This window comes from Coffea arabica, chromosome 8e (genome assembly GCF_036785885.1).
Source record: "Coffea arabica cultivar ET-39 chromosome 8e, Coffea Arabica ET-39 HiFi, whole genome shotgun sequence".
NCBI lineage: Eukaryota > Viridiplantae > Streptophyta > Magnoliopsida > Gentianales > Rubiaceae > Coffea > Coffea arabica.
The window spans coordinates 22,054,176-22,076,490 of record NC_092324.1 but is presented as its reverse complement, the minus strand read 5'-3'; the positions used below and the strand labels follow the sequence as shown (position 1 = coordinate 22,076,490).

Here is a 22,315-nt window from a genome sequence, read left to right as displayed (position 1 = left end):
AATCATAAAAATAACTATTTTAAGAATAAAACATGAGTCCTCAAATCTCCAAGATCATTGCACTCTTAGATCGAATACTACCTCGAAAAACGTATTTTTGCTATTTCTCACTAAACGAGCTTCTGAAAATTAAATTTGCTAACGGAACGTTTTAAAAATATATGTAAGGCATAGTTCTATGTAAATGGTTTTAAAGGGTTGAAATAAATTATTCGGAGAAAACGGGTGTATAAATATTTAAATAAGCCCTTAAAATAATATAAAAGTAAGTGGCTAATTTTTTGCAGACAACCTCCACACACATAACCCAACATATAACACTCACATTTGTAGCCAAAATGTGCATGACAATATCAAGGAAAAACCGGGCAGCAAGCTTAAAAAGTTTCGGTCAGCACACTTTAAAAATTTCTAACTTCTACTCTTCTTGTTATTTTCATTCCTTGCACATAACAAGTACTAGATCCAACTAAATACGGGTTTAAAACATATCAATACTTCATAAACACACATGAATAAGGGTTAGACATTTCATCAAACACTTGGTATGCATATTAGTAAACCTAACCATTACTTGATTAACTCAAGAAACTAACCCCAAATTCAACCATAACAAGTTGTTTTTCACCATTTCAACCTAAAGTAGATGATATAACATCATAAACCCAAATTTTAAAGATTACATACCTTACTTACAAGTTGCTTTGGTCACCAAACAAACCACCACAATAGAAGCTTTAGGCTTGAAACAACCTCAAAGATTCAAGGAAATTTTCTCACAAACTCTAGATCTTTCTTCTTTGGATTTTTGTTCTTGGTTTTTTTTTTTTCTAGGGTTCAAGGTAAGTATATGGAGCTCTCTCTCTCTTCCCCCTTTTTGTGCTAAGAAATTCGGCCAACAAGGGTTAAAAAGGAAACAAGTTTAGTCTTTAAATTGTTTTCTAATTCCTTAGTCAAACAAACCCATGGCTAAGGTTTTGCCACATGGCTCCATTAGTAACCTAGACTTTCTTAATCTTTGACTAATGGTTCTCTTAACTTTCCAAATGTACCAATAATTGTTTAACAACTCTAATCTCACACAAAAATCTCTACTACTTAAGAAAAGAACACTTGGTCAATTTCAAATGGTGCATTAATTTAAACAAACTCAAGAAAATATTTTTCTTCAATTACAATGAAATGGAATGTTATACATGGAAATTACTATAACATATAGAAAATATATTGTAAGGGTATAGAATAAGTAATTTAAATCCTAGGGCAAGGCACTTGGTACAATGTAAATGGCGGAAAAAGAAACTAACTCAACAAAATTGTTTTAGCTAAAAGTAAGGATATGAAATGTAATGCATGGAAATTGTTTTAATACATGTAGAATGCTATGCAAGGGTATATTATAAGTGGTGAAATAGTTACAACTAACTCAAGAAAAATGTTTTAATTTCTTAGTGTATACGATAACACATAGGGGATACAATGCTAGGGCTTATAATCCGTGGTTTCTTTTTTAGAGTAAGGCATGTAGTTTAGAAAAATTGACTTTTAAAGTGAGGGTTCTCACAATCCTCATCGAATGTGTTAAATTGAAAATTTGTGAATTTACTTGAATGTTATAGCTTTAATTCTTGCTTAAATGCCATTACTACTTGAACTATGTGTTTTGCATATTTTCTTGGCCTCACGAGCATCTGCTCACTCTGTTAGATTTGTTTTCCTTAACAAGAGCTAAACTGGAAGGGGGTTATGGAAAAGCCTACTTGATGGCTCTTTTGGTTAGAATTTTGAAATATTTTGTCTAGACATCTTTTGGAAAGTAGATCTATTTTGAACTTGTGATGTAAGATTGAATATTTATGTATGGAAGCGACTTCTCTTTCTTACTTCATCTTGTCTTATTAGTTATTATTGGTAAAAAACTTGAACTAGAATTGTACTGAGTCCTGGCGAGAGTTGGGCAGACGTCCTGCAGATACCCTTTGGTTCGAGTTAAGGAGAAGTGGGGGCATCACAGGTTGAACCATAATATTTTCACTTGGTTATTCTTAGGATTTGTCGGTGATCAAGGGCATAATCCAGAAGAAAACTTTTGACGTTATTTTGCTTAAACTAGTGAGTGTTCTTTGCATGTTGTGCTTCCAATGACTATGTGAATTATTGTGAATGTTTGCTTGAATGTTAAATGTTTTTCAATGATTGTTAAATGAATTTTCGATAGGCGAATGTGTACTTTATCGCACTCGACCTAAGTGAACGTGAAATTTTCAATGATTAAATAATTGAATGCTACTTGTGCATGAATGTAAGCCTTTTGGTTGAATGGACCCTTGCCCTTCGTTGCCAGTCGACTTGAGCCAGAAGAGGAACCTGTCAGGTGGCTGGTGACCCTGGGACAATGTTTGCTATACTCGAGTATTACCACGAAGTCTAGTGGAGAACTGGCCAGTGAATTCAATGCAATGATATCAATGAATGAATGACAAGATCAGTGAAGGAGTTTTCACTTGCAAACGTTTTCTAATGTCGAAGGGATAAGGAAAATGGTGTCGCGCCCACTTTTTAAAATAAAAATCAATTACGAGTTTATTCAGTGAAAAAAATGAATTTTGATTTAATTTTGAGTGAAAATAAGAGTTTTGATTTTTAGAAAATAAATAAAGAAAATGTGTTTTAATTAATTTTGATTTGAAAAGTGAGTTTTGGATTTTAGAAAGTAAATAAAGAAATGGATCTAAATGGGACAAAAAGTGCGACGATTTTGACCCAAAAATAATAGTTTAAAAAGGGTTTTTTAATAAAAAATTGGAGTCGCCACTTGGTATTGAGTTAAGGTGTACCAAGTCACCTAAAATGAATTTTTAAAGAAAAAAGTAGGAAAAACCCTTTTTAAATGACTCCAAGTCTTCGAAAATCAGAGAAAAAGATTCAGGAGTTACATTTGAAGAAAGGGAAAGCCAGGATAAAATCTCAGGCACCCTTTCAACCTAACCAAAGCTAGTTGCGTAATTTAGTCAAAAGTTTCTTAATTTAACCTAAAAATTTATCACATTTTGAAGGTATTTACATGAATGCAAACCTAGACCTAATTATCGGGGTCAGAATATCTCTTCGAAGTTATTTGATGCAAATCGCGTTAATTGCGACGCCCAAAACTAAACTTTCGAAGTAGTCACGAATTGTGCAAAAATATGCAGCTGAAAGAAAAGTAAAAAGAAAAGAAAAATAAAAATAATTATATACGAATACATGATCTAAAGGAATGCATTATAACGGGTACGAGGATCTAATGTTCATGACTTCAATTTTCCCTTTAATAGAGGGAATACGAGCGTGCTAAGGCTAGAGAGCCAAACTCGTCCATATCCCATATTCAAGGGGTTTTTCCTATCTGAACAAGCAAATGATCTGCTCTAGTTCTAATTCTTAAATGAAATGCAAGTCTAAATGTCATGTATTGCATATGGGGATAAGGGTTATATATAGGGAAAATAGGGGATAAGGGATATACATATAAGGAGGGAACATAGGATAAGGGATATACGTATAAGGAGGGATGTCATGCAAAAATGATAAAAACCCTAAAAAATAGAAAAACATGCATGGAATGAAGTGATTTTATCACACAATCATGATCTATCGTGTGGACGGTCCCTAAGGGTCTAGCGTTAGATTAGCCTATGTCTATGAATTCTCACTAGCGTTGGACTAGCGAAAAAAGTAGGAGCAAAGGGACACAACTAGCATTGGACTAGTGTGGTGACGTCACACATTAATCATGTAAAACATAATAAAAGCATGTAAATACATAATATCACATGAACACATAACACATAATCATGATATCTAGATGCAAGGGTCTAAGAAAGTGGATAACACATAACACACAAGCATGCAAAACACACCAAGCAAATAAAGCAAATAAAGCTCTAACTATTACATTTGGGAGCCCTAACGACAATCTAAAAGGGGAAGAAATAAATAATAAAAAAATACCTAACTATTACATATTCTATCTAAATACATGTTTTGAAACCCCTAACTATTAAATTTGGCATTTAAATGCCTTTCAAATAATTGAAATTGAACTAAAACAAATATACAAAAATTAAAACAAATAAAGCGAAGAAATAAATAAATAAAATGAAAACATTCAAAAGGCATGTAATTAAGCACATAAAGTCACATAAGGGCACATAGAGTCAAGTAAAATCAAAATAAGGAGTAGAGTGTACCTCCCTTGAATTGGTGCCCTAATGAAATGAAATTACTTAGATACCCTCCAAAAACAAAGAAAAGGTCAAGGCATCACTTTATTTAACAAAATAATCACCTGAAATGGAAATAAACATGAAATTGAATCACTCAAAACATTCAAATAAACTAAACAACTCATATTTATCAAATTGAAACCAACAAGGACCCATTAAAGGGGTTCGAGGGATCAATTTATTATTATTACAAATATTAAGGACCTAAAAGGAAATAAATTAAAATTAAGGACTTAAGGTGAGACCTATCCCAAACCAAATGATAAAGTTCACAAAAATAAATGAATAAATTAAACTTATTTGCTATAATTAAACAACAAAATTCAACAAAAAAATCAAATCAAAACTATAAATCTAGAAAAAGTTATTAAACCCTTCAAATTCATCCTAAAACTCATTAAAAATCTATCCAAAAAACATGTTAAGACATATTAAAGAAAAATGGCATGTTAAAGGGATAAAATTGATTAAGTTATCCAATTAGTTGGGCCATAGTAGCATAAGATGAAAATTAGGGGGTTAAAGTGATTTGGAAAAAAATTCCATGCATGAGCTTACGAAGGAGCTTTCTTCTTCATTTCTAGCTACGGGGTTTCTGCAAGTGCATCTTATTAGCAACCCAAGAAACTTAAACAGAGCTTCAAACCCAACATTCATTAAATTCCATAAAACCAATCATGTACACACGGTTGAGCATGCAACAAAAGAAGAAGAAAGCACCTCCAAAAAAAATCATACGACTTAGTCGAAGCTTTGCTGCGTTTTTTTTTATTGCAACTTTCATGGTTTCTGATGCAATTTTTTTTCTATCCAAACATTACTAACGGCTCAACCAACAACAACTTGGGCCAAAGTAACAAGTTCACCAAGCATGCTTTCCACTTTTCACCATAAAACCTTAGGTGTTAACACATAAAAATCCGAAGGAAAACCATGCAACTTTAGCAAATTTCTGAAGCTTATCTGATGCTTTGACGTTTAGCAATCTCACGCGACAGCAACAAATTTTAACAACAACAAGGATTCAACGTCCAAGTTTATCATCAATATGTAATAACAAACACACAAAAGAAAAGAAAATCTGAACTGGGGAAAGCCTGCCCAGACTTATTCATGTCATTCTTACAAACTTCTGAGTTTTCATCTAGCCCGCGGTATATCAAGTCCAAAAAACAACTTGGAGCAGAAAATTTTCCACAAAACATTAACGATCAGATTTCATTTTTCTCAGAACAAATTTAAACAACGAATTTTACAGCGAAAAACCAAACCCACTGGGCTGCTATAGGGAGCAAAAACAGTAAAGAAAGACTTGGGAAAAAAAACAAAAAAAAGAACAGCCATGAATATCAGTGCAAGCTTTCGAAGGGAATGGGATTTAGAGCTACCAAGAAACGAAAATGATATGGCTGTAATACCAGCCCTAACATCTCACCATCCTTAAACCATCAAAAATCAAATCTACCAAAGAGAAAACCCACGGACCACATCTATTTCATTTTCATGGAGGAAAGAAAACGCAAAGCTGATGGCTTTTTAGGTTCACAAGTTCTCAATCGCACAAATTCAAAACACACCCCATGACCAACACACAGCCACTCACAAACGGAAAAACAAAATCTTTAGTGAACATGAAACAGAAGGGGAAGAAAAATAAACAACAAAATAGTAAAATTTCACAAGCAAGGTCACGAAATACATGCTTTGAAGGCTTCAAGAATCTGTGTTTGAAGAGATACTGGGTGTGAGGACCCGTAATTTTTTGAATTTCTAGGTTTTATTTTCTTTTAATTGCACGTTTTTCCACATTTTCTTTATTCGGAAAAATTTTAAAAATAATTTTTATGAGTAAATATAGTTTTTAAATGATTTTTCTAGTATCGATTAGTTTTTGAGAAATTAAGAGCGTATACCGGACGTGGGACCCGCTAGTGCGAAAAGTTCGGAAAAATTCGGCCCGTTAGGTTAGGTTTTGGATACTGGGTTTAATTTACCGGGTGTTATGAGATAATTAGAGGTTGTTGTATGGATAAGAGTGGAGAGACAAAAGGATAACCTAGCATTAAAGAGAGGGACAAATGTCACTTTGCTATTGGACTTGGAATTTGACCATAGGACCATCTTACCACCTTTACCAAATAAATACCAAAAATTGGCCAAAAATCCTCTTATTTTTCCCTCTCTTGGCCGAATTTCTTGGAGAACAAAAGAAAGAAAAGCTATCAAATTTCTTCTACTCAATCTTGCTCAATCTCACAACTTAACCGATAAAACTTCAAATCACTCCATAAAAACCCTTAGCTAGGTGGTAGTGAAGTAATAGGTGAAGTGGTTTGAAAGATAGTGGTGTAAGTTGCTTCCTTTCTTGAGATTTCAAGGTGAGTAGTCAAGAAATTCCATCTTTGGCTTTGATAATGATAAATTCATGACTTGTGAAGGTTAGTTAGGTGATTTTGTGGAGGTTTTCATGACTTTTGGTGGTGTTTGATGAATTTTTTATTTTATGCAAAATTTTTCTGTTTTTATATGTTTAATGTTGTTTGGCCATGTATGATGGTCTAGTATGGGTTAGAATGAAGCTTTGGTATGATAATTGTAATGATTAGTGGAAATTTCTGGTTTGAAGCAAAAATTCCAGATTAGGGTTTCTATGAAGCCTGTTCTGCCCGGTACTATTCGACTAGGTTAGAGGCCGAATTAGCCTTGGTTTAAAACATGAAAGTTGTAGAGGATGATATTTTAAAGTTGTCTACAAAATTTCATCTCAATCAGAGCAATTCATCCTGTAAAACGACCAAAATACCCCTGCTTCCCTGTTTATGTCCGAACCTGCGAATCCGCTTCTGTAATTGGTTAGTTTGACCAGGAATACTACCGATTTGGTTGATGATGTCTTCTTAAGACTTATAACCTTGTATCTTAGATTTCAAATGGCTTTGGAATCACTTGAATTGGAGTTGTATATGCTGCGATATGACTGAATGAATCTGGACTGCCACAGTAAACTTCGAATTGGAAAATCTGGGGTTGTTTTGGTAAATTTGACTTAGATACATTGCAAAATGGAATGAGTGGCCTTCTTCAACATTGTAGCCCTTTCTCTTAGCTTCGAAACGGTGTAAATTACACTTCAATCTGATGAGGATAGCTTCAGTTGTGTTAATTCCGCTAAGCAACAGCAAATCTGCCTTTTGTTTTCCAACCCAAACTTCGTTTCTGCATATGTCCGAGCTTGATTTTTCACTTATACGTTCCATATGATTTTACTATTCGAGCCTTATGGTGGCTCTAATTAAAGGTGTTTGATAGCTTGTGATTTGTGGATGTTGAGGTTTGGTTGGAAAGTAAAGAAAGACAAGTGAAATGCTGTCAAATTTTCCTGGAGCTTCTGCACAGTCTCGGGAAATTTGCTATATCTTGATGTAGGAATGTCGGAATTGAATTCCGTTTGTTGCGTTTTAAACTAGATTCATAGGGCTATAAATCATGTAAATTTCAGACCCTTTTTATGTCTGTACCATTTATGGTGATTTTTCAAAGTTGACTGAAATATTGTACCTGTTCTGTCTTTCACTGGATAAAGCAGCAATTTGAAGCTTGAATTTGACTGACTTGTGTTCTGAATCTTATGAGGATGTTTTCTGGAAAGTTATATCCCTTTGAATGTATTTTCCAACGGTATAACTTTTACTAATTTTGGACTTACAAAACTTGAGATATGATTTTTCATATAGGGTTGCGCGAAACTGGAAAATCCTGTTTTCCTAGTATTGATCTTGCTTTCATTATCTACTTCAAATTTGGAATTGGTCAGTCATTGTAGGTAGGGCTTTGAGGTTGTTCATGCTTTTAAGACTAATTGTTACCTTTTCACTCCGAGGTCACCTCTTTGCTTTGCATTAATGGTTCTTTTGACTAGGCATATGGCTCGTAACCGAGTCTCACTTGCGAATTCCATACTAGGTCTTGGAGTAGAGTCTTAAGTGTTTGCCTTGATTGTTCTAGAAGGTGCCGACGATTAAAGCCACACTTGGGAAGGAAACTTTTGAAGTTATCCTTATTTAAACTGGTGAGTGTATCACTCCCCTGAATTATTGCTAAACTGGTTTCCTGTACTTGTAAATTGCTAGTTAAATGTCTTTCCTGACTGTTTATCTTGTATGAGACGAGGGTGTACTTTATCACACTCGTTCTCTTGCCTGTACTGAACAAACTGGAATCTATTACTTGTACTTGTTATGTACTTGAACTTGTTACTTGCACTTGTTATGATGTCGTTTGGAAGAGTATCCAACGACCTTCCTGTTAAACCTGAGCTCAACCTCATGGGGAGTTAATTAAATCGAGCCAGCGAGGGCTTGGTCGAGATAATTGACAATCCATGGGTGCCTGTTCCTGGGGGAATCTTTGGGTATTGAGACTCTTGATTCCGGTATACTCGAGTATTACCATTCCTGTTCCTGTTTGGCGTTCGGGCCCGGTAAGGGGTATGTTTGGTGAACGGGATTTTGGCGTTAAAGTGGTGATCTACTGGACTGGTTCCTTTATTTGAACGTTGACGGAGGGTCAACAAGACTGGATCAAGTATAGCAATGGGAATTTGGCTCCTGAGAGCCACCTGTATCCTTTACATTGTGACATTCATTCATTTCTCATATTTGATGTGAATATGCGCCTCCAAAGTGCTTTCACATGAATTCTATTGATTCTACTGTTTATACTGTTGGTACCTCATTGAGCTTCTAGCTCACCCCGTTCCGTTATCCTTGTTTTCCTTACAGGAAATCACCTTTTGAAGACTATGATGTTTTGAAGCATGAATCGAGCTAGTTTAGTATTCTTTTGTATAGCTCCTCGATGGTTGGAAAACCTTAAATGTATTTTAACCAAACAATTCCCTTTTGAATTATAAATTTGCAACCATGTGTATATAAAAGTGTTTAACCATGTTCCTAAGTTGATTGGGTTTGGAAATGTTCTTTTCTAGGGTTATCTAAAGTTGTTGTGCATGTTTGGGTTTCGGACAGTGAATGTTATCTTCTCGAAGTTCTTTTGAGCGATTGGTAGGGTTTACGCTCGTTCCGGATCCGTAGTCCCTGCGAGAGATGGGCAGGCGGTCCGCCGAACCCTTTGGTTCGCCTTAGGGGGGGTGGGGCTGTCACACTGGGATGTAAAGGAAAAGGGTAACTTACAGTGATAGTGCTTTCTCTCGGTGAAGATGGTGACGGTCGGGAGGATTAGCAGCTCCAGTGGCTCCTTTGCTCCTTGAGGAAATAGCACCAGACCTCTTTTCCTCTTTCCTCTCTCTCCCACTCTCTCCCTCGTTTCTCTCTAGTTTTCTCTTGCTCCTTCTCTCAGCCGTCTTCCCGAAAGCCTCCCTCTTTTTCTGGTTTCCCTCTTAGTTTTCTTCCCTCCAGCCGCCACTCCTCTACTCTCTCACTTTCTGTTCAACCCGTAGCCTTCCTTTTTTTGCTCTTGGCCAAAAACCCTCAGCTCTCTTTCCGTTTCTTCCCCTCCATGCCGAAGACCTCTCTTGCCCCTTTTCCCTTGCTTTTTCTTTCTTGTTTCAGTCTTTTTCTCTCAGCTCCAACACCTCGCTCCCTCTTTTTTCTTTTCCCTTTCCTCCTCTGCTGGATTTCTTTCTTTATGTTTTTCCCAGCCGCCGCCCTTTCTCTGGTTTTTTTTTCCTTTTCTCCATCCGCCACTCTAATCTTCTCTATCTCTCATTCTTCCGTTACCCTTTTCTCTAACCCTAGCCGTCACTCCAAAATGTCCTCCCTAAACCCTCTCATTTTTTGTGGCCTTTTTATAGGCATCAGATACCCTCAAAGCCTAGCATCAATGGTGCGGGTTTTTGCCTTTTTCTGATGATTATCTTGAGCCCCTAGATGGCTCTTGTTACTCAATAACTTGAGTTCCCTGGATGGCCTATAGTAGAGTGATCCAATGGAGCCCAAAAAATGAAAAAAAAATGAGTGGGAAAAGAGCTGGAATTTTTGTAGCTGCATTTCTGATACTGTAGCTTCATTTCTGCCGAAGAAGAAAATGTGCGCCTGCACTGCACGCGCGTGGCTTCCCTCTCTCTTTTTTTTATTATATTTTTTTCTGCTTTCCAAATCAATTTTGGGTTAAACAAAACAAAATTAATTCCTAATAGAAAATACATTGCCATATTTTCATTTATTTTAAAGTAATCAAATCTAAAATGATTTAAAACATATTTTTGTGAAAATTTTCCTTTTCAAAATTTTAATGCAAAAAATATCTTAAAAAAATGAAATTATAAACCTAACTTATAAAAAATAAATAAAGAATACACTAACTATCATTTAATAAAAATGAAAGTATAAATAAAGTTAACATGAAATTTTTGGTGTCTACAAATGGTTGGCGAATGAATGAATGAATGACTTGAATGAATGGCTCCGAGTGAGCACGTATCCTTCCAATGATTGAGTGTTTATTTCTTGAATGACTGGATATTACTGTGCAAAGTATGCAAATTGTTAAATGTAATGTTTCCATAGTTTCCCTACCTGATTGCTTGTTTAGGAACCTCACTGGGCTTTTAACTCATTCCTTTAGTTTTTGTTTTCCTTACAGGAATGGAGGTCCGAAGCAATTGAATGTGAACTAGAGTGTGTAACCCTCTTGTACTTATATTTTTTGGTTGATAGAATATATTTTGACATTTGATGTTGTAACATACGTTTGACTTTTGGGTTTGTAAATAAGTTTACATTTTGGTTGAATTATAGAACTTAAATGTTATTTTGGAGGCCTGAATGATTAATCTTGAGAGTTGAGTGAGTGAGTGAGTCCTACCGAGAGTTGGGCAGGCGGTCCGTCAAACCCTTGGTACGCTCTAGGGGGAGGTGGGGTCGTTACATGTGGTATCAGAGCTACTTTGCGTGGTATCTGCACGGGTGAGCTTGGGACAAGTGGTGTTATAGTCTCGATTACGTGAAAAGCGTAAAGGATTAGATGCTCTTCTTGAGCGTAAGCTGTAAATCATGAATGTTATTGGTATAAATCCTTTGTCTTGATACTTGGGGAAAATTAGATATGTATGTCGGGTAGGAATCTCAAATGTAATTAATTTGCTCTTGGGACCGGCCGACTCGAGTTATGAATTATCCTATTTTTGGATTCTTGTACCCGAGTACCAAAGAGTTGATACTTTTATGACGGTTACGAATGAAATTGAGGTAAGTATGGAAGATGCGATTAGGTCATGCTTATATGAATTGTTTCTAGATCGAAAGAATAGGTTATTATCTTGGATTAGCATTACGAATGATGTATTTGAATTTGTATCTGCAATTGAAGAGTTTTGTGCTTTGACTAATTTGAGATGCTTGTGGATGAGGTAGTACAAGTGAACATAGCCAAGGGAGGTCAATGGTATGCAGGCCCTAATGAACTTCATCTTGAGCCTAAAGTAGGGCAACCTGTGTCCCAGGGAAAGGTAGAATCAGTTGCTTTGATAATCACCTAGGTTAGAGACTCGAGAATGCAAGACGTAGGTGTAGGTAACTGGGATGACAAACCATTTCTTTTTCTACCATTGTATGTATGCTAGTGACGTGTCAATACTAATGTGTGTAGTATCTGCTTTGTTTTACGCACTTGGTTTTGATCAAATTGATAAGTAAAGTATCTGTGCAACCTGATGAATGAACTTGGAATGCTATAAGTGTACTAAGTGCATTTCCTTATCTTTGACTATGTGATAAAAAAAATGTCTTTCTTTTGCTGCTATAGTCGATTGATTTTGTTTATGTGCTATATAACCTTTTGACAAAAGAGAGAGAGAGAGAGAGAAGGGTATGAAGGGTAGATGAAGTCAAGGATGAGGGGCTAGTCAGGGACGTGGGGCTAGCCGTGGACATGGACGTAGGCAAGTACAAGAACCAAGAGAAACAAGAGACGCGGCGGCAGAGCAGCAACAAGAACCAAGGATCGAAGCAGGGAATCAAGTAGCAACGGCAATACAATAGATGGCTAATATCTTAGCGCAATTGCTAGAGCAACAAGGCCGAACTCCAGTGAATCAACCTAGGAGCCCTGAAAATGGAGAGGACAGGGCTCTAAAGCATTTTCAAAAGTTTGTTCCTCTTAAGTTCCTTGGAGGGCCTGATCCAGAGACGGCTGAGCATTGGTTGGAGGCTATGGTTAATATTTTTATGGCCTTGAATTATACGGAGGAAAGACAAGTGACATTTGCTGTCTTTCAGTTTGAGAGACCCGCTCGGGCATGGTGGAATGTTATCAGGGCAAAGTGGGAGAGAGAACAAACGGCATGGACTTGGGTAAACTTTATGAGAGAGTTTAATGAGAAATACTTCCCACCTCTGGTCCAAGAGAAGAGAGAGGATAATTTTATTAGGTTACGTCAGGAAACCTTAAGCGTAGCCGAATATGAAACCCAATTCACTAAATTGTCTAAATTTGCTCCTGAAGTAGTGGTTACGGAGCAGAGAAGGGTGAGACGGTTTATACAGGGGTTGAATCTGGAGATCCAAGAAGCTTTAGCAGCTGCTCAAGTTAATACTTTTACTGAAGCTCTTGAGAAGGCCCAAAAGATTGAGAATGCAAAGGCACAGGTAAAAGCTTTTCACGCACGCAAAAGGAGTGCACCTAATAGTATACATGGAGAACTTAGAGAAAATGCAGCACCTTCCAAAGTAAAAAGAGCAAACCATTCACCCTATCCACCATGGACAATAGAAACGCTAGAAGAAGGTCTTACAAGGAGAAGTGAAGTGGAAAAAGGACAATAAGAGGGAAGTCCTGAAGAAGGCCAAAAGGTGGCTTCTCGTTTGACCTGTGAATTGTCGCGCCTCACTTTTTAAGGTTGTGAAAGTAGTGTGTGGGATATGTATGTGAACGTATGTGAAAATGAAAAATAAAAGGCCATGGGATTGTGAAATGCGACGGTTTGGCCAAACAAAGTTCAAAAAGGGTTTTTGAATGGAAAATGGAGTCGCCACTTGGTATAGAGTAAGGGTGTACCAAGTCACCCAAAAAGTGATTTTTTGGAAAGAAAAGTAAACAACTTTTTAAAGAACTCTTAGGTCTACGTAACCAAAGCTAGTTGAGTGACTTAGCCCTTCTTTTCTTAATTCTTCTACCCAAAATATGTGTTGCATGTTGGATGTGACTAATGGATATGAAAAAAATGCAATCCTAAATCTAAAATGTCTCTTATGAGACTTTTTGGTCCCAATCACATGAGTTGTGATGGCCAATAAGGAAAACTCTCATAGAGGTCACGGGTAATGCAAATGAAGAACCAAATATGAGTGCAAGTGTGAAAATGTAAGAGAAATGCAAAATAAAATAAAATAAAAATACAAATGTAAGTGCAAGTGTGCAAATGTAATAAAAGTGCATGTGTGCAAATGTAAGAAAAGTGCATGTGTGCCAATTGAGAAAATGAAGGTGTATGTGTGCAAGTGGATCAAAATATGGTATAATGGTAGTAAATGCATCTAAGTACAATTGGGTGCAATTTGTGAGGTAGAAAATAAATAAGTGATAGGGAAAGAAGAGAAGTGTGTGAACATGGCATGTGGAATGAGAAAAATATAAGTAGTGAGAAAATGTAGATGAAAAAATGATATGGTAAAATGGAGGTGCATGAACCTAGAGGAATGCATCAAGTCGGGTACGGGAATGACTTCTATCTTCATGATTTTAATTTTCCCTTTGATTAGAAGGAAGAACTAGCGTGCTAAGGCTATTTTGTAGCCACACTCGCTCGTTTCCCTTACCGAAAGGGGACTCTCAAGCAAATGTACCCTATAACTAGCATGAGGATGCAAAAAAACCTAAAATGAAGGGGAAAGGATTGGAGGAGCATACCAAATGCTAGAAAACTAAGAAAAATGTATGAAATGTAGTGAGACATGCAAGTATGTACTAACGAGAGGGGACGGCCTATTGGGTCTAGCATTGGACTAGCCCTTTTCTAAAATTCTCTCACAAGCATTGGACTTGCGAGAGCTCGAGGGGAAAGACCATGACCAGCGTTGGACTAGCCACGGCGACGTGACACATTCATTATAAACCAAATAAATCATGTAAAGGCTAATAAAGCAAATAAACACATAAATCACATATAGCACATAACACATAAGCATGGTATCGAGATGCAAGACCCTAAGAAAGCAAGTAACACGTAGCACGTAAGCATGCAAATCACACTAATGAACCTATTACATTGGCTAACTAAAACAAATGGGGAAGGGGAAAAGTGAATAAAAATGCTCTCCAAGCCCTATCTATTACAAGCCAAGAGGTGTACACATACCCCATAAATAAATAAAAGAATGACTTAATAAAAGCAAAAGTAATTGAAATAAATGAAAGGAATTAAGAAAAAGCAAGGAAAGCAAAGTAGACATGCAATTCCAACTTAGCACGTTAGTTCACATAGGGGAGAGACAAAAAAGATAAAAGAAGTTATACCTCCCTTGAGTTGATGCCCTAACGAAGTGAAATTACTAATTTACCCTCCAAAACAATAAAATGGTCAGGGTACCAATTTAATTAAGAACGTTAAAGAAAATATGCAAAACACAAGCTCACTTGGTCATAAAGCTCTTAAAATCACGAATTAAGTGCAATTAAACAAAATATGGTAATTAATTAAAGCAAACAAACAATGAAGTTGCAAAAATCAAAGCTGCGAAGGATCAAATTGATGAAAATATTCAATTGGTTGGGTCATAGTGGAACGAGGGGAGACTTGGGGGGCCAAACTGCAATTTTCAGAAAGACTTTCATGCAAAGCATGCAAATGCTACGAAGAGAATGTTTCTGCAACATTTCTTATGCTCTTAAACTTCAGTAACTTTGCCCGGCAAATTCACACAACCATCTCACCAAAACCCAACCTCAAACTCCTACCAAACTTATCATGCATGCAAGAGCCAGAATGAAGAAGATTTTCATGCACACTCCATGCAAGTAACGTGGGAAAACATACAAACAAGCTTCTGCAAAAAAAAGTTTCAGCAATTCTTTAAGATTTCTGCACCATTCCAGCCGAGACTTTCTTTCCAGTTCATCATGCAAACATGTTCACCAAATGCCAGGATTTTAACTATCAATCATTGACTAAACATGCAACGTCATTGCAGGATTGAAACAAGAATTGAAGCTGACCATCAAGGGTAAAAACTAAACAGAAAAACATCAATAGAAAAAGAATGCAGCAGGAGCTTTCTCTGCAAAATCACATTCGCAAGCTTCCCATAGCTCTCGGCTATTCATCACCTAAATCTATCGCACAACAATGAAAGAAAGGGAACTACAACATGCCATTTTGATAGGAAAAACAGTCCCATCCCTCTTGAGTTAAGAACATGAACCAAGTTTCCAAACCTGATAAACTAAACTGCTGGGACGAAACATGCAATGCAGGAAAGAAACAAAAAAATACAAAGGGAAAAAAACAGCCAAGCATGATCGAAATAACGTTAAGCCAACACCGAAACCAGAATCAAACCAATGCGAGTTCAGACTTGGGTTAGAACAAACTAAAAGTCTAAAAATGAAAACAAACAGGACACGGCTGCAACAGTTGTGAAAATTTGCAGTAAAAATGAGAAAAGGAAGAAACTTGTGGCACGCATATCTTTCGCGCGGAGGTTTTCCCTTTTTTACTGATCACATATATCATGCAAACGAATCTCAAGCTAGCAAGGATGCACAACTTAAATGTTTTACTACTGAAAATCAAACATCCGATTACACAAACAACAAGGTGATCAAGCTACTACAATTTCAGCATCCAAAAGAAAAAGAAAGGCTGCGGCAATGAGTCGACAGCCTTCAAGTTTATTGCAACAGACTCCATACGCAATGTTCAACCCAAGGAAATTTAAACCCAAACAAAGGGGGTCATCAAACATTCCAATGGCTATCCAACCGAGAGTTCAAGCGAACAGGAAATTTCTTGTAAGTAAACAATGCATCATATGCCATTGCTGCAACGAAAAACCACTACTTGACCCATGCATTCACGTTCATATGACCAGAACCAAAACCATTATTTTTAGCCAAAAACCCACATATCCTTTAACCCTTTGTTGCTTACAGAAACCAGGCAGAACAAAAAAAAACATCTTACGATAAAACAAAACAGATCAGAGGGTCATGCAAATCAGATAATAGAGAGAAAATTTCCAATTTTGCTGGGCTCACTTATCACAACCATCAGCTATAGATCCCGAACCAAAAGCATCTCAAATTCATCATAAAAACACCACCGAGGACCCTCAAACTATTGTCCATGCGTTCATCGACCATACATCAAGCATTAACGACAGAAAAAATCCAAACTTGGCATGAGTTTGTGACTGAAATACCTTCGGTGAAGATCTGCTGGTGGCGATGGAGGGCTGAAATGGTGGCAGTAGTGAATCTCGACTTCAATGGCTACTGCAGCTTTCCTTCCTTCGCCCCCTCTCCTACTTACTCTCTCAAAGTCCTCTTTTCTTCTGATTTTCCTCAGCTATCCTCACTGTTATCTCCCTCAGCCGTCAACTTGGTCGCTCCTCGGCTCACACTCTCTCAGCTTTCTCTCCTCACCCCCTCCGTCACTCGAGCTCTCTCTCTGGATTGTTTCAGCCACCACCTATCTATCCCTCTCTATCTTTTCGCCATCCTCCCTCTTTCTCCTCTCATTTCTGTCCTTTTTCGTCGTCACAACTCTCAGATTTCCATTCCCTATTCTTACTCAGCCGTCCTCCCAGAATCCCTTGGATCCTCCAGCCGTCCTTAGCCTCTCTGGTTTCCGTTTCCTAGCCACCCACAACTCCCAGACTTCCCTCTCTTCAGTTCTCTTGTTTCTCTCTACTCTCCTTTCTGGTTTTTTTTTTCTTCCCTCCGCCGTCCAGACTCTCTCTGCTCTCGGCTATGTTTTCTGTTCTATTTATATCAAAGACACCACTCTCAAACCCTCACCTCAAAGGTGAGGATGAGAGTGGAGGTTTGCTGGGCATCGTAGGGCCATCCGATCCGTTGTGTGCCAAGCCAACCAGAAACAAACTCCCGTGAGAGTGATTTCATGCCACATGCATGTGCGGCCTTTTCTCCTTTTTTTTTTTTTAACACTTAAACAGCCCAAAACCCGCTCTCGGGTTTCCCTCTTTTTTTTTTTTTTAAAACGCTTAATTATACAAAAACAATAATTCCAAAACAAACTTTAATAAAATGCACAAAAATTAGTAACCAAAAAATAAAAAACTAAGATTTTCCTCTTTTCCACTTTTTCTTCTTTTTTTTCTCTCTTTTTTTTTCAATAAAAAGAAATAAAACATATTTTTTCCTAATTTTCTCTTTTCTGGCAAATTTTTTGCTAAAAAGTCTTACAATAAAAATAAATAGCTAAAAGAGTAAAAAAATGAATGCAAAATAAAACTAAGATAATAGATCATAGATAATAATAATCCAAAAACACTGAAATGTGAACGTTTTTACGCGCCCCACTTTTTGATGTGTGAAAGTAGTGTGTATGTGAACGTGTGTGAAGATGAAAATAAAAGGCCGTGGGATTGTGAAATGCGACGGTTTGGCCAAACAAACAGTTCAAAAAGGATTTTTTGAATGGAAAATGGAGTCGCCACTTGGTATAGAGTTAGGGTGTACCAAGTCACCCAAAAAGTGATTTTTTGGAAAGAAAAGTAAACAAACCCTTTTTAAAGAACTTTTTAGGTCTATGTAACCAAAGAAAGGGATCGGGGGTCACATTTGATAAGGGAGAAGGCAAAGGCAAAGCCTAAGGCACTCCCTTACCCTAGCCAAAGCTAGTTGCGTGACTTAGCCCTACTTTTCCTAATTCTTCTACCCAAAATATTTGTTGCATGTTGGATGTGACTAATGGATATGAAAAAAAATGCAATCCTAAATCTAAAATGTCTCTTATGAGGCTTTTTGGTCCCAATCACATGAGTTGTGATGGCCAATAAGGAAAACTCTCATAGAGGTCACGGGTAATGCAAATGAAGACCCAAATATGAGTGCAAGTGTGAAAAATGTAAGAGGAATGCAAAATAAGATAGAAATACAAATGTAAGTGCAAATGTGCAAATGTAAGAAAAGTGCATGTGTGCAAATGTAAGAAAAGTGCATGTGTGCCAATTGAGAAAATGAAGGTGTATGTGTGCAAGTGGATCAAAATATGGTATAATGGTAGTAAATGCATCTAAGTACAATTGGGTGCAATTTGTGAGGTAGAAAATAAATAAGTGATAGGGAAAGAAGAGAAATGTGTGAACATGGCATGTGGAGTGAGAAAATATAAGTAGTGAGAAAATGTGGATATAGAAAGTGAGGAAGTGATATGATAAAAATGAGAGTGTATGAACCTAGAGGAATGCATCAAGTCGGGTACGGGAATGACTCCTAACTTTGCGATTTTAATTTTCCCTTTGATTAGAAGGAAGAACTAGCGTGCTAAGGCTATTTTATCGCCACACTCGCTCGTTTCCCTTACCGAAAGGGGACGCTCAAGCAAATGTACCCTATAACTAGCATGAGGATGCAAAAACCTAAAATGAAGGGGGAATGATTAGAGGAGCATACCAAATGCTAGAAAACTAAAAAAATGTATGAAATGTAGTGAGACATGCAAGTATGTACTAACGAGAGGGGACGGCCTATTGGGTCTAGCATTGGACTAGCCCTTTTCTAAAATTCTCTCACAAGCATTGGACTTGCGAGAGCTCGAGGGTAAAGACCATAACCAACGTTGGACTAGCCACAGTGACGTCACACATTCATTATAAACCAAATAAATCATGTAAAGGCTAATAAAGCAAATAAACACATTAATCATATATTGCACATAACACATAAGCATGGTATCTAGATGCAAGACCCTAAGAAAGCAAGTAACACGTAGCACGTAAGCATGCAAATCACACTAATGAACCTATTACATTGGCTAACTAAAACAAATGGGGAAGGGGAAAAGTGAATAAAAATGCTCTCCAAGCCCTATCTATTACAAGCCAAGAGGTGTACACATACCCCATAAAAGAATAACTTAATAAAAGCAAAAGTAAATGAAATAAATGAAAGGAATTAAAGAAAGGCAAGGAAAGCAAAGTAGACATGCAATTCTCACTTAGCACGTTGGATCACATAGAGGAGAGACAAAAAGGATAAAAGAAGTTATACCTCCCTCGCAATGGTAATCAAATGAAGGAAAAATGGCTTCAAAACAATAAAAAGGTCAAGGTACCACTTTAATTAAGAAAAATTAAAAGAAATGTGCAAAACAAAGCTCACTTGATCATGAAGCCCCTAAAGTCATGACTTAAGTGCAATTGAAACAAAGCATAGTAATTAATTGAAACAAACAAGCAATGAAGTTGTAAAATTAAAACTACCAAGGACCAAATTGAGGAGATTATTCAATTGATTGGGTCATAGCAGCATGAGTTAGAAGCCAAGGGGTCAAAGTGCAATTTTGGGAAAGTTATTTCATGCAATCTTCATGCAAGGACGTGAGAAACATTCTGCAATCAAGTTTCAGCAAGCTATGAAGCCTTCGGCAATTTCCAACTTTCTTGCTGCAAGTTTCATCCGAGAGCTTCTGCAGCACACGACAAAACTCTTTGGCAGTCAAGATTCATGCAGCAATTTCAAACCTACTCCAATTAAGCGTGGCTAACAAAAGGATCTTAGCAGAATGTAGGTTCATGCAATCAACCAGAAACTAGTCTTCTGCAACTGGAAGCGAGGCCTGCTGCATTTTTGTTTGCAAACAGACTCCAAGCAGCTTTGCGTAAAACCAACTCATCTATCCAAACTCTGAACTTAAGCATCAAAACAAATAACCTCCTCATCCAATAAACAAAACATTGAAGGAAATCATGCAAATCTTATGAAACTTTCCCGCACATCTACGAATGAAACTGCTGCAACATTCATGCAGTTTCTTTTCTTTCTTATTCCAGCTGAGAGGCGTTCATGCGAAATAGCTTAAAAACTGATTATGTTCGACCCAAACACTCCCAACGGATCCAACAAAACTAGCCATGAAATGTAGCAAAAGAGAAGGTAAGACTTGCGGCACTCTAAGGAAAGGGGAAGGGGCTGCGCGCGCTGCTGCAACAGGACCAAGAGTTTCAAGCGTGGCTTGTTGCAGCAGGTTTGTATGCGCAAAACTGAACGTAAAAGCGTTCTAAAATCATGCAAACAAGCACATTAAACATTCTTCCTAGCTTTCAACATGAAATTGGCAGACTTAAACACCAGAATTTCAGAAAAAGAAAGAACATGTGAAAATGGAGATGAAATTCTGCAACTTCATGAGTTATCTAGTGCGAAGGTTTGCATGAATGTTATGCCGTCCATTGCTGTTTTAAATCTCAGCAAACACAGACATGAAGTACTATCAAGTGACACGCAAAGCCCAGGAAAAAAAAGATCGAGCCATTCCAGAAACTTTAGCAATCGCATGCAGCTAAATTTAACAGCCATATCGGACAAGAATCCCACCAACAGACCAAAGATGTGATTTTTAGTTTCTCAGATTACCCATTTAGGAAAACGCTATCTAATTACGGCTTTTTAATTGTTCCTAGTTCAGATTCACATTGCAAAAGCAAAAGAGACTACCACCAAGCCTATCAACAACATAACGACATCACTGAACCATACTCACAGTCATCGTCATCAAGTATCGGCAGAAACTGAGGGTGCTTAGACTGCTGAGTGAACAAAAGGGACCCCGAGCAATCGAACGCTTCTGAAAACCACATCCACGAACCGAATTGCAGAGGCTTCCAACGCTGATGCCTCTAGTCAAAGATCCCTCCTTTCCTTTTCCAGTAGTTCTTTCTTGTTTTCGGTTTTGCTTCTACTTTTGCTTCTGATCTAACTATTCAGCCGCCACCTTCTCTCAGACCCCCAAAGCTCCCTCTTTTCTTTTACTTCGCAGTTCCTCCGCTGTCTTCCCTTTGGCACCTCTTTCTCCCGTTATTTCTTTTCTCTATCAAAACCTAGCCGCGGCTTAACCTCCCAGCCGTCACTCTCTCTTTCTTACTCTACCTCCCCTTCCAGCCGCCGTCAACTAGAGCCCTCATCAGACCTCACCTCCTCTCCTGGTTTCTCTCCCACTCAGCCGCTAACTAGCCTCTCGGTCTCCTCTCTCCGGTTTCTTTTTTTTTTAGCCGTTCCCCCAGAATCCCTTAGATCCTCCAGCCGTCCTTAGCCTCTCTGGTTTCCGTTTCCTAGCCACCCACAACTCCCAGACTTCCCTCTCTTCAGTTCTCTTGTTTCTCTCTACTCTCCTTTCTGGTTTTTTTTTTCTTCCCTCCGCCGTCCAGACTCTCTCTGCTCTCGGCTGTGTTTTCTGTTCTATTTATATCAAAGACACCACTCTCAAACCCTCACCTCAAAGGTGAGGATGAGAGTGGAGGTTTGCTGGGCATCTTAGGGCAATCCGATCCGTTGGGTGCCAAGCCAACCAGAAACAAACTCCCGTGAGAGTGATTTCATGCCGCATGCATGTGCGGCCTTTTCTCCTTTTTTTTTTTTAACACTTAAACAGCCCAAAACCCGCTCTCGGGTTTCCCTTTTTTTTTCTTTTAAAAACGCTTAATTATACAAAAATAATAATTTCAAAACAAACTTTAATAAAATGCACAAAAATTAGTAACCAAAAAATAAAAAACTAAGATTTTCCTCTTTTCCACTTTTTCTTCTTCCTTTTTTCTCTCTTTTTTTCAATAAAAAGAAATAAAACATATTTTTTCCTAATTTTCTCTTTTCTGGCAAATTTTATGCTAAAAAGTCTTACAATAAAAATAAATAGCTAAAAGAGTAAAAAAAATGAATGCAAAATAAAACTAAGATAATAGATCATAGATAATAATAATCTAAAAACACTGAAATGCTATACAAAATGTTAAAAGTTTAAGAACTAAAATCATGGAATTGAGAAAATTATTACTAAAGATAAAAATAAAACTAGGATCAAATTATTTTAAATTTTGGTGTCTACAGTTTGCCCCTCTTTGTCTGAA

General features: G+C 37.3%; 1 protein-coding gene across 1 annotated transcript; it reads left to right on the top strand.

Annotated features, from left to right (window-relative positions):
- Nucleotides 1-12,268: 12,268 nt before the first annotated feature.
- LOC113704579 (uncharacterized) lies at nt 12,269-20,994 on the top strand. Its single transcript, XM_027226468.1, has 2 exons — nt 12,269-12,814; nt 20,878-20,994. Exons 1-2 carry the CDS (start codon nt 12,269-12,271, stop codon nt 20,992-20,994), a joined length of 663 nt encoding a protein of 220 aa, XP_027082269.1.
- The last annotated feature ends 1,321 nt before the right edge of the window (nt 20,995-22,315 follow it).

Coding starts and splice junctions, on each gene's coding strand:
- LOC113704579 (XM_027226468.1), top strand. CDS start 12,269: ATGGCTAATATCTTAGCGCAATTGCTAGAGCAACAAGGCCGAACTCCA. Junction 12,815..20,877: donor AAGCTTTAGCAGCTGCTCAA/GTTAATACTTTT, acceptor TTCCTAGTTCAG/ATTCACATTGCAAAAGCAAA.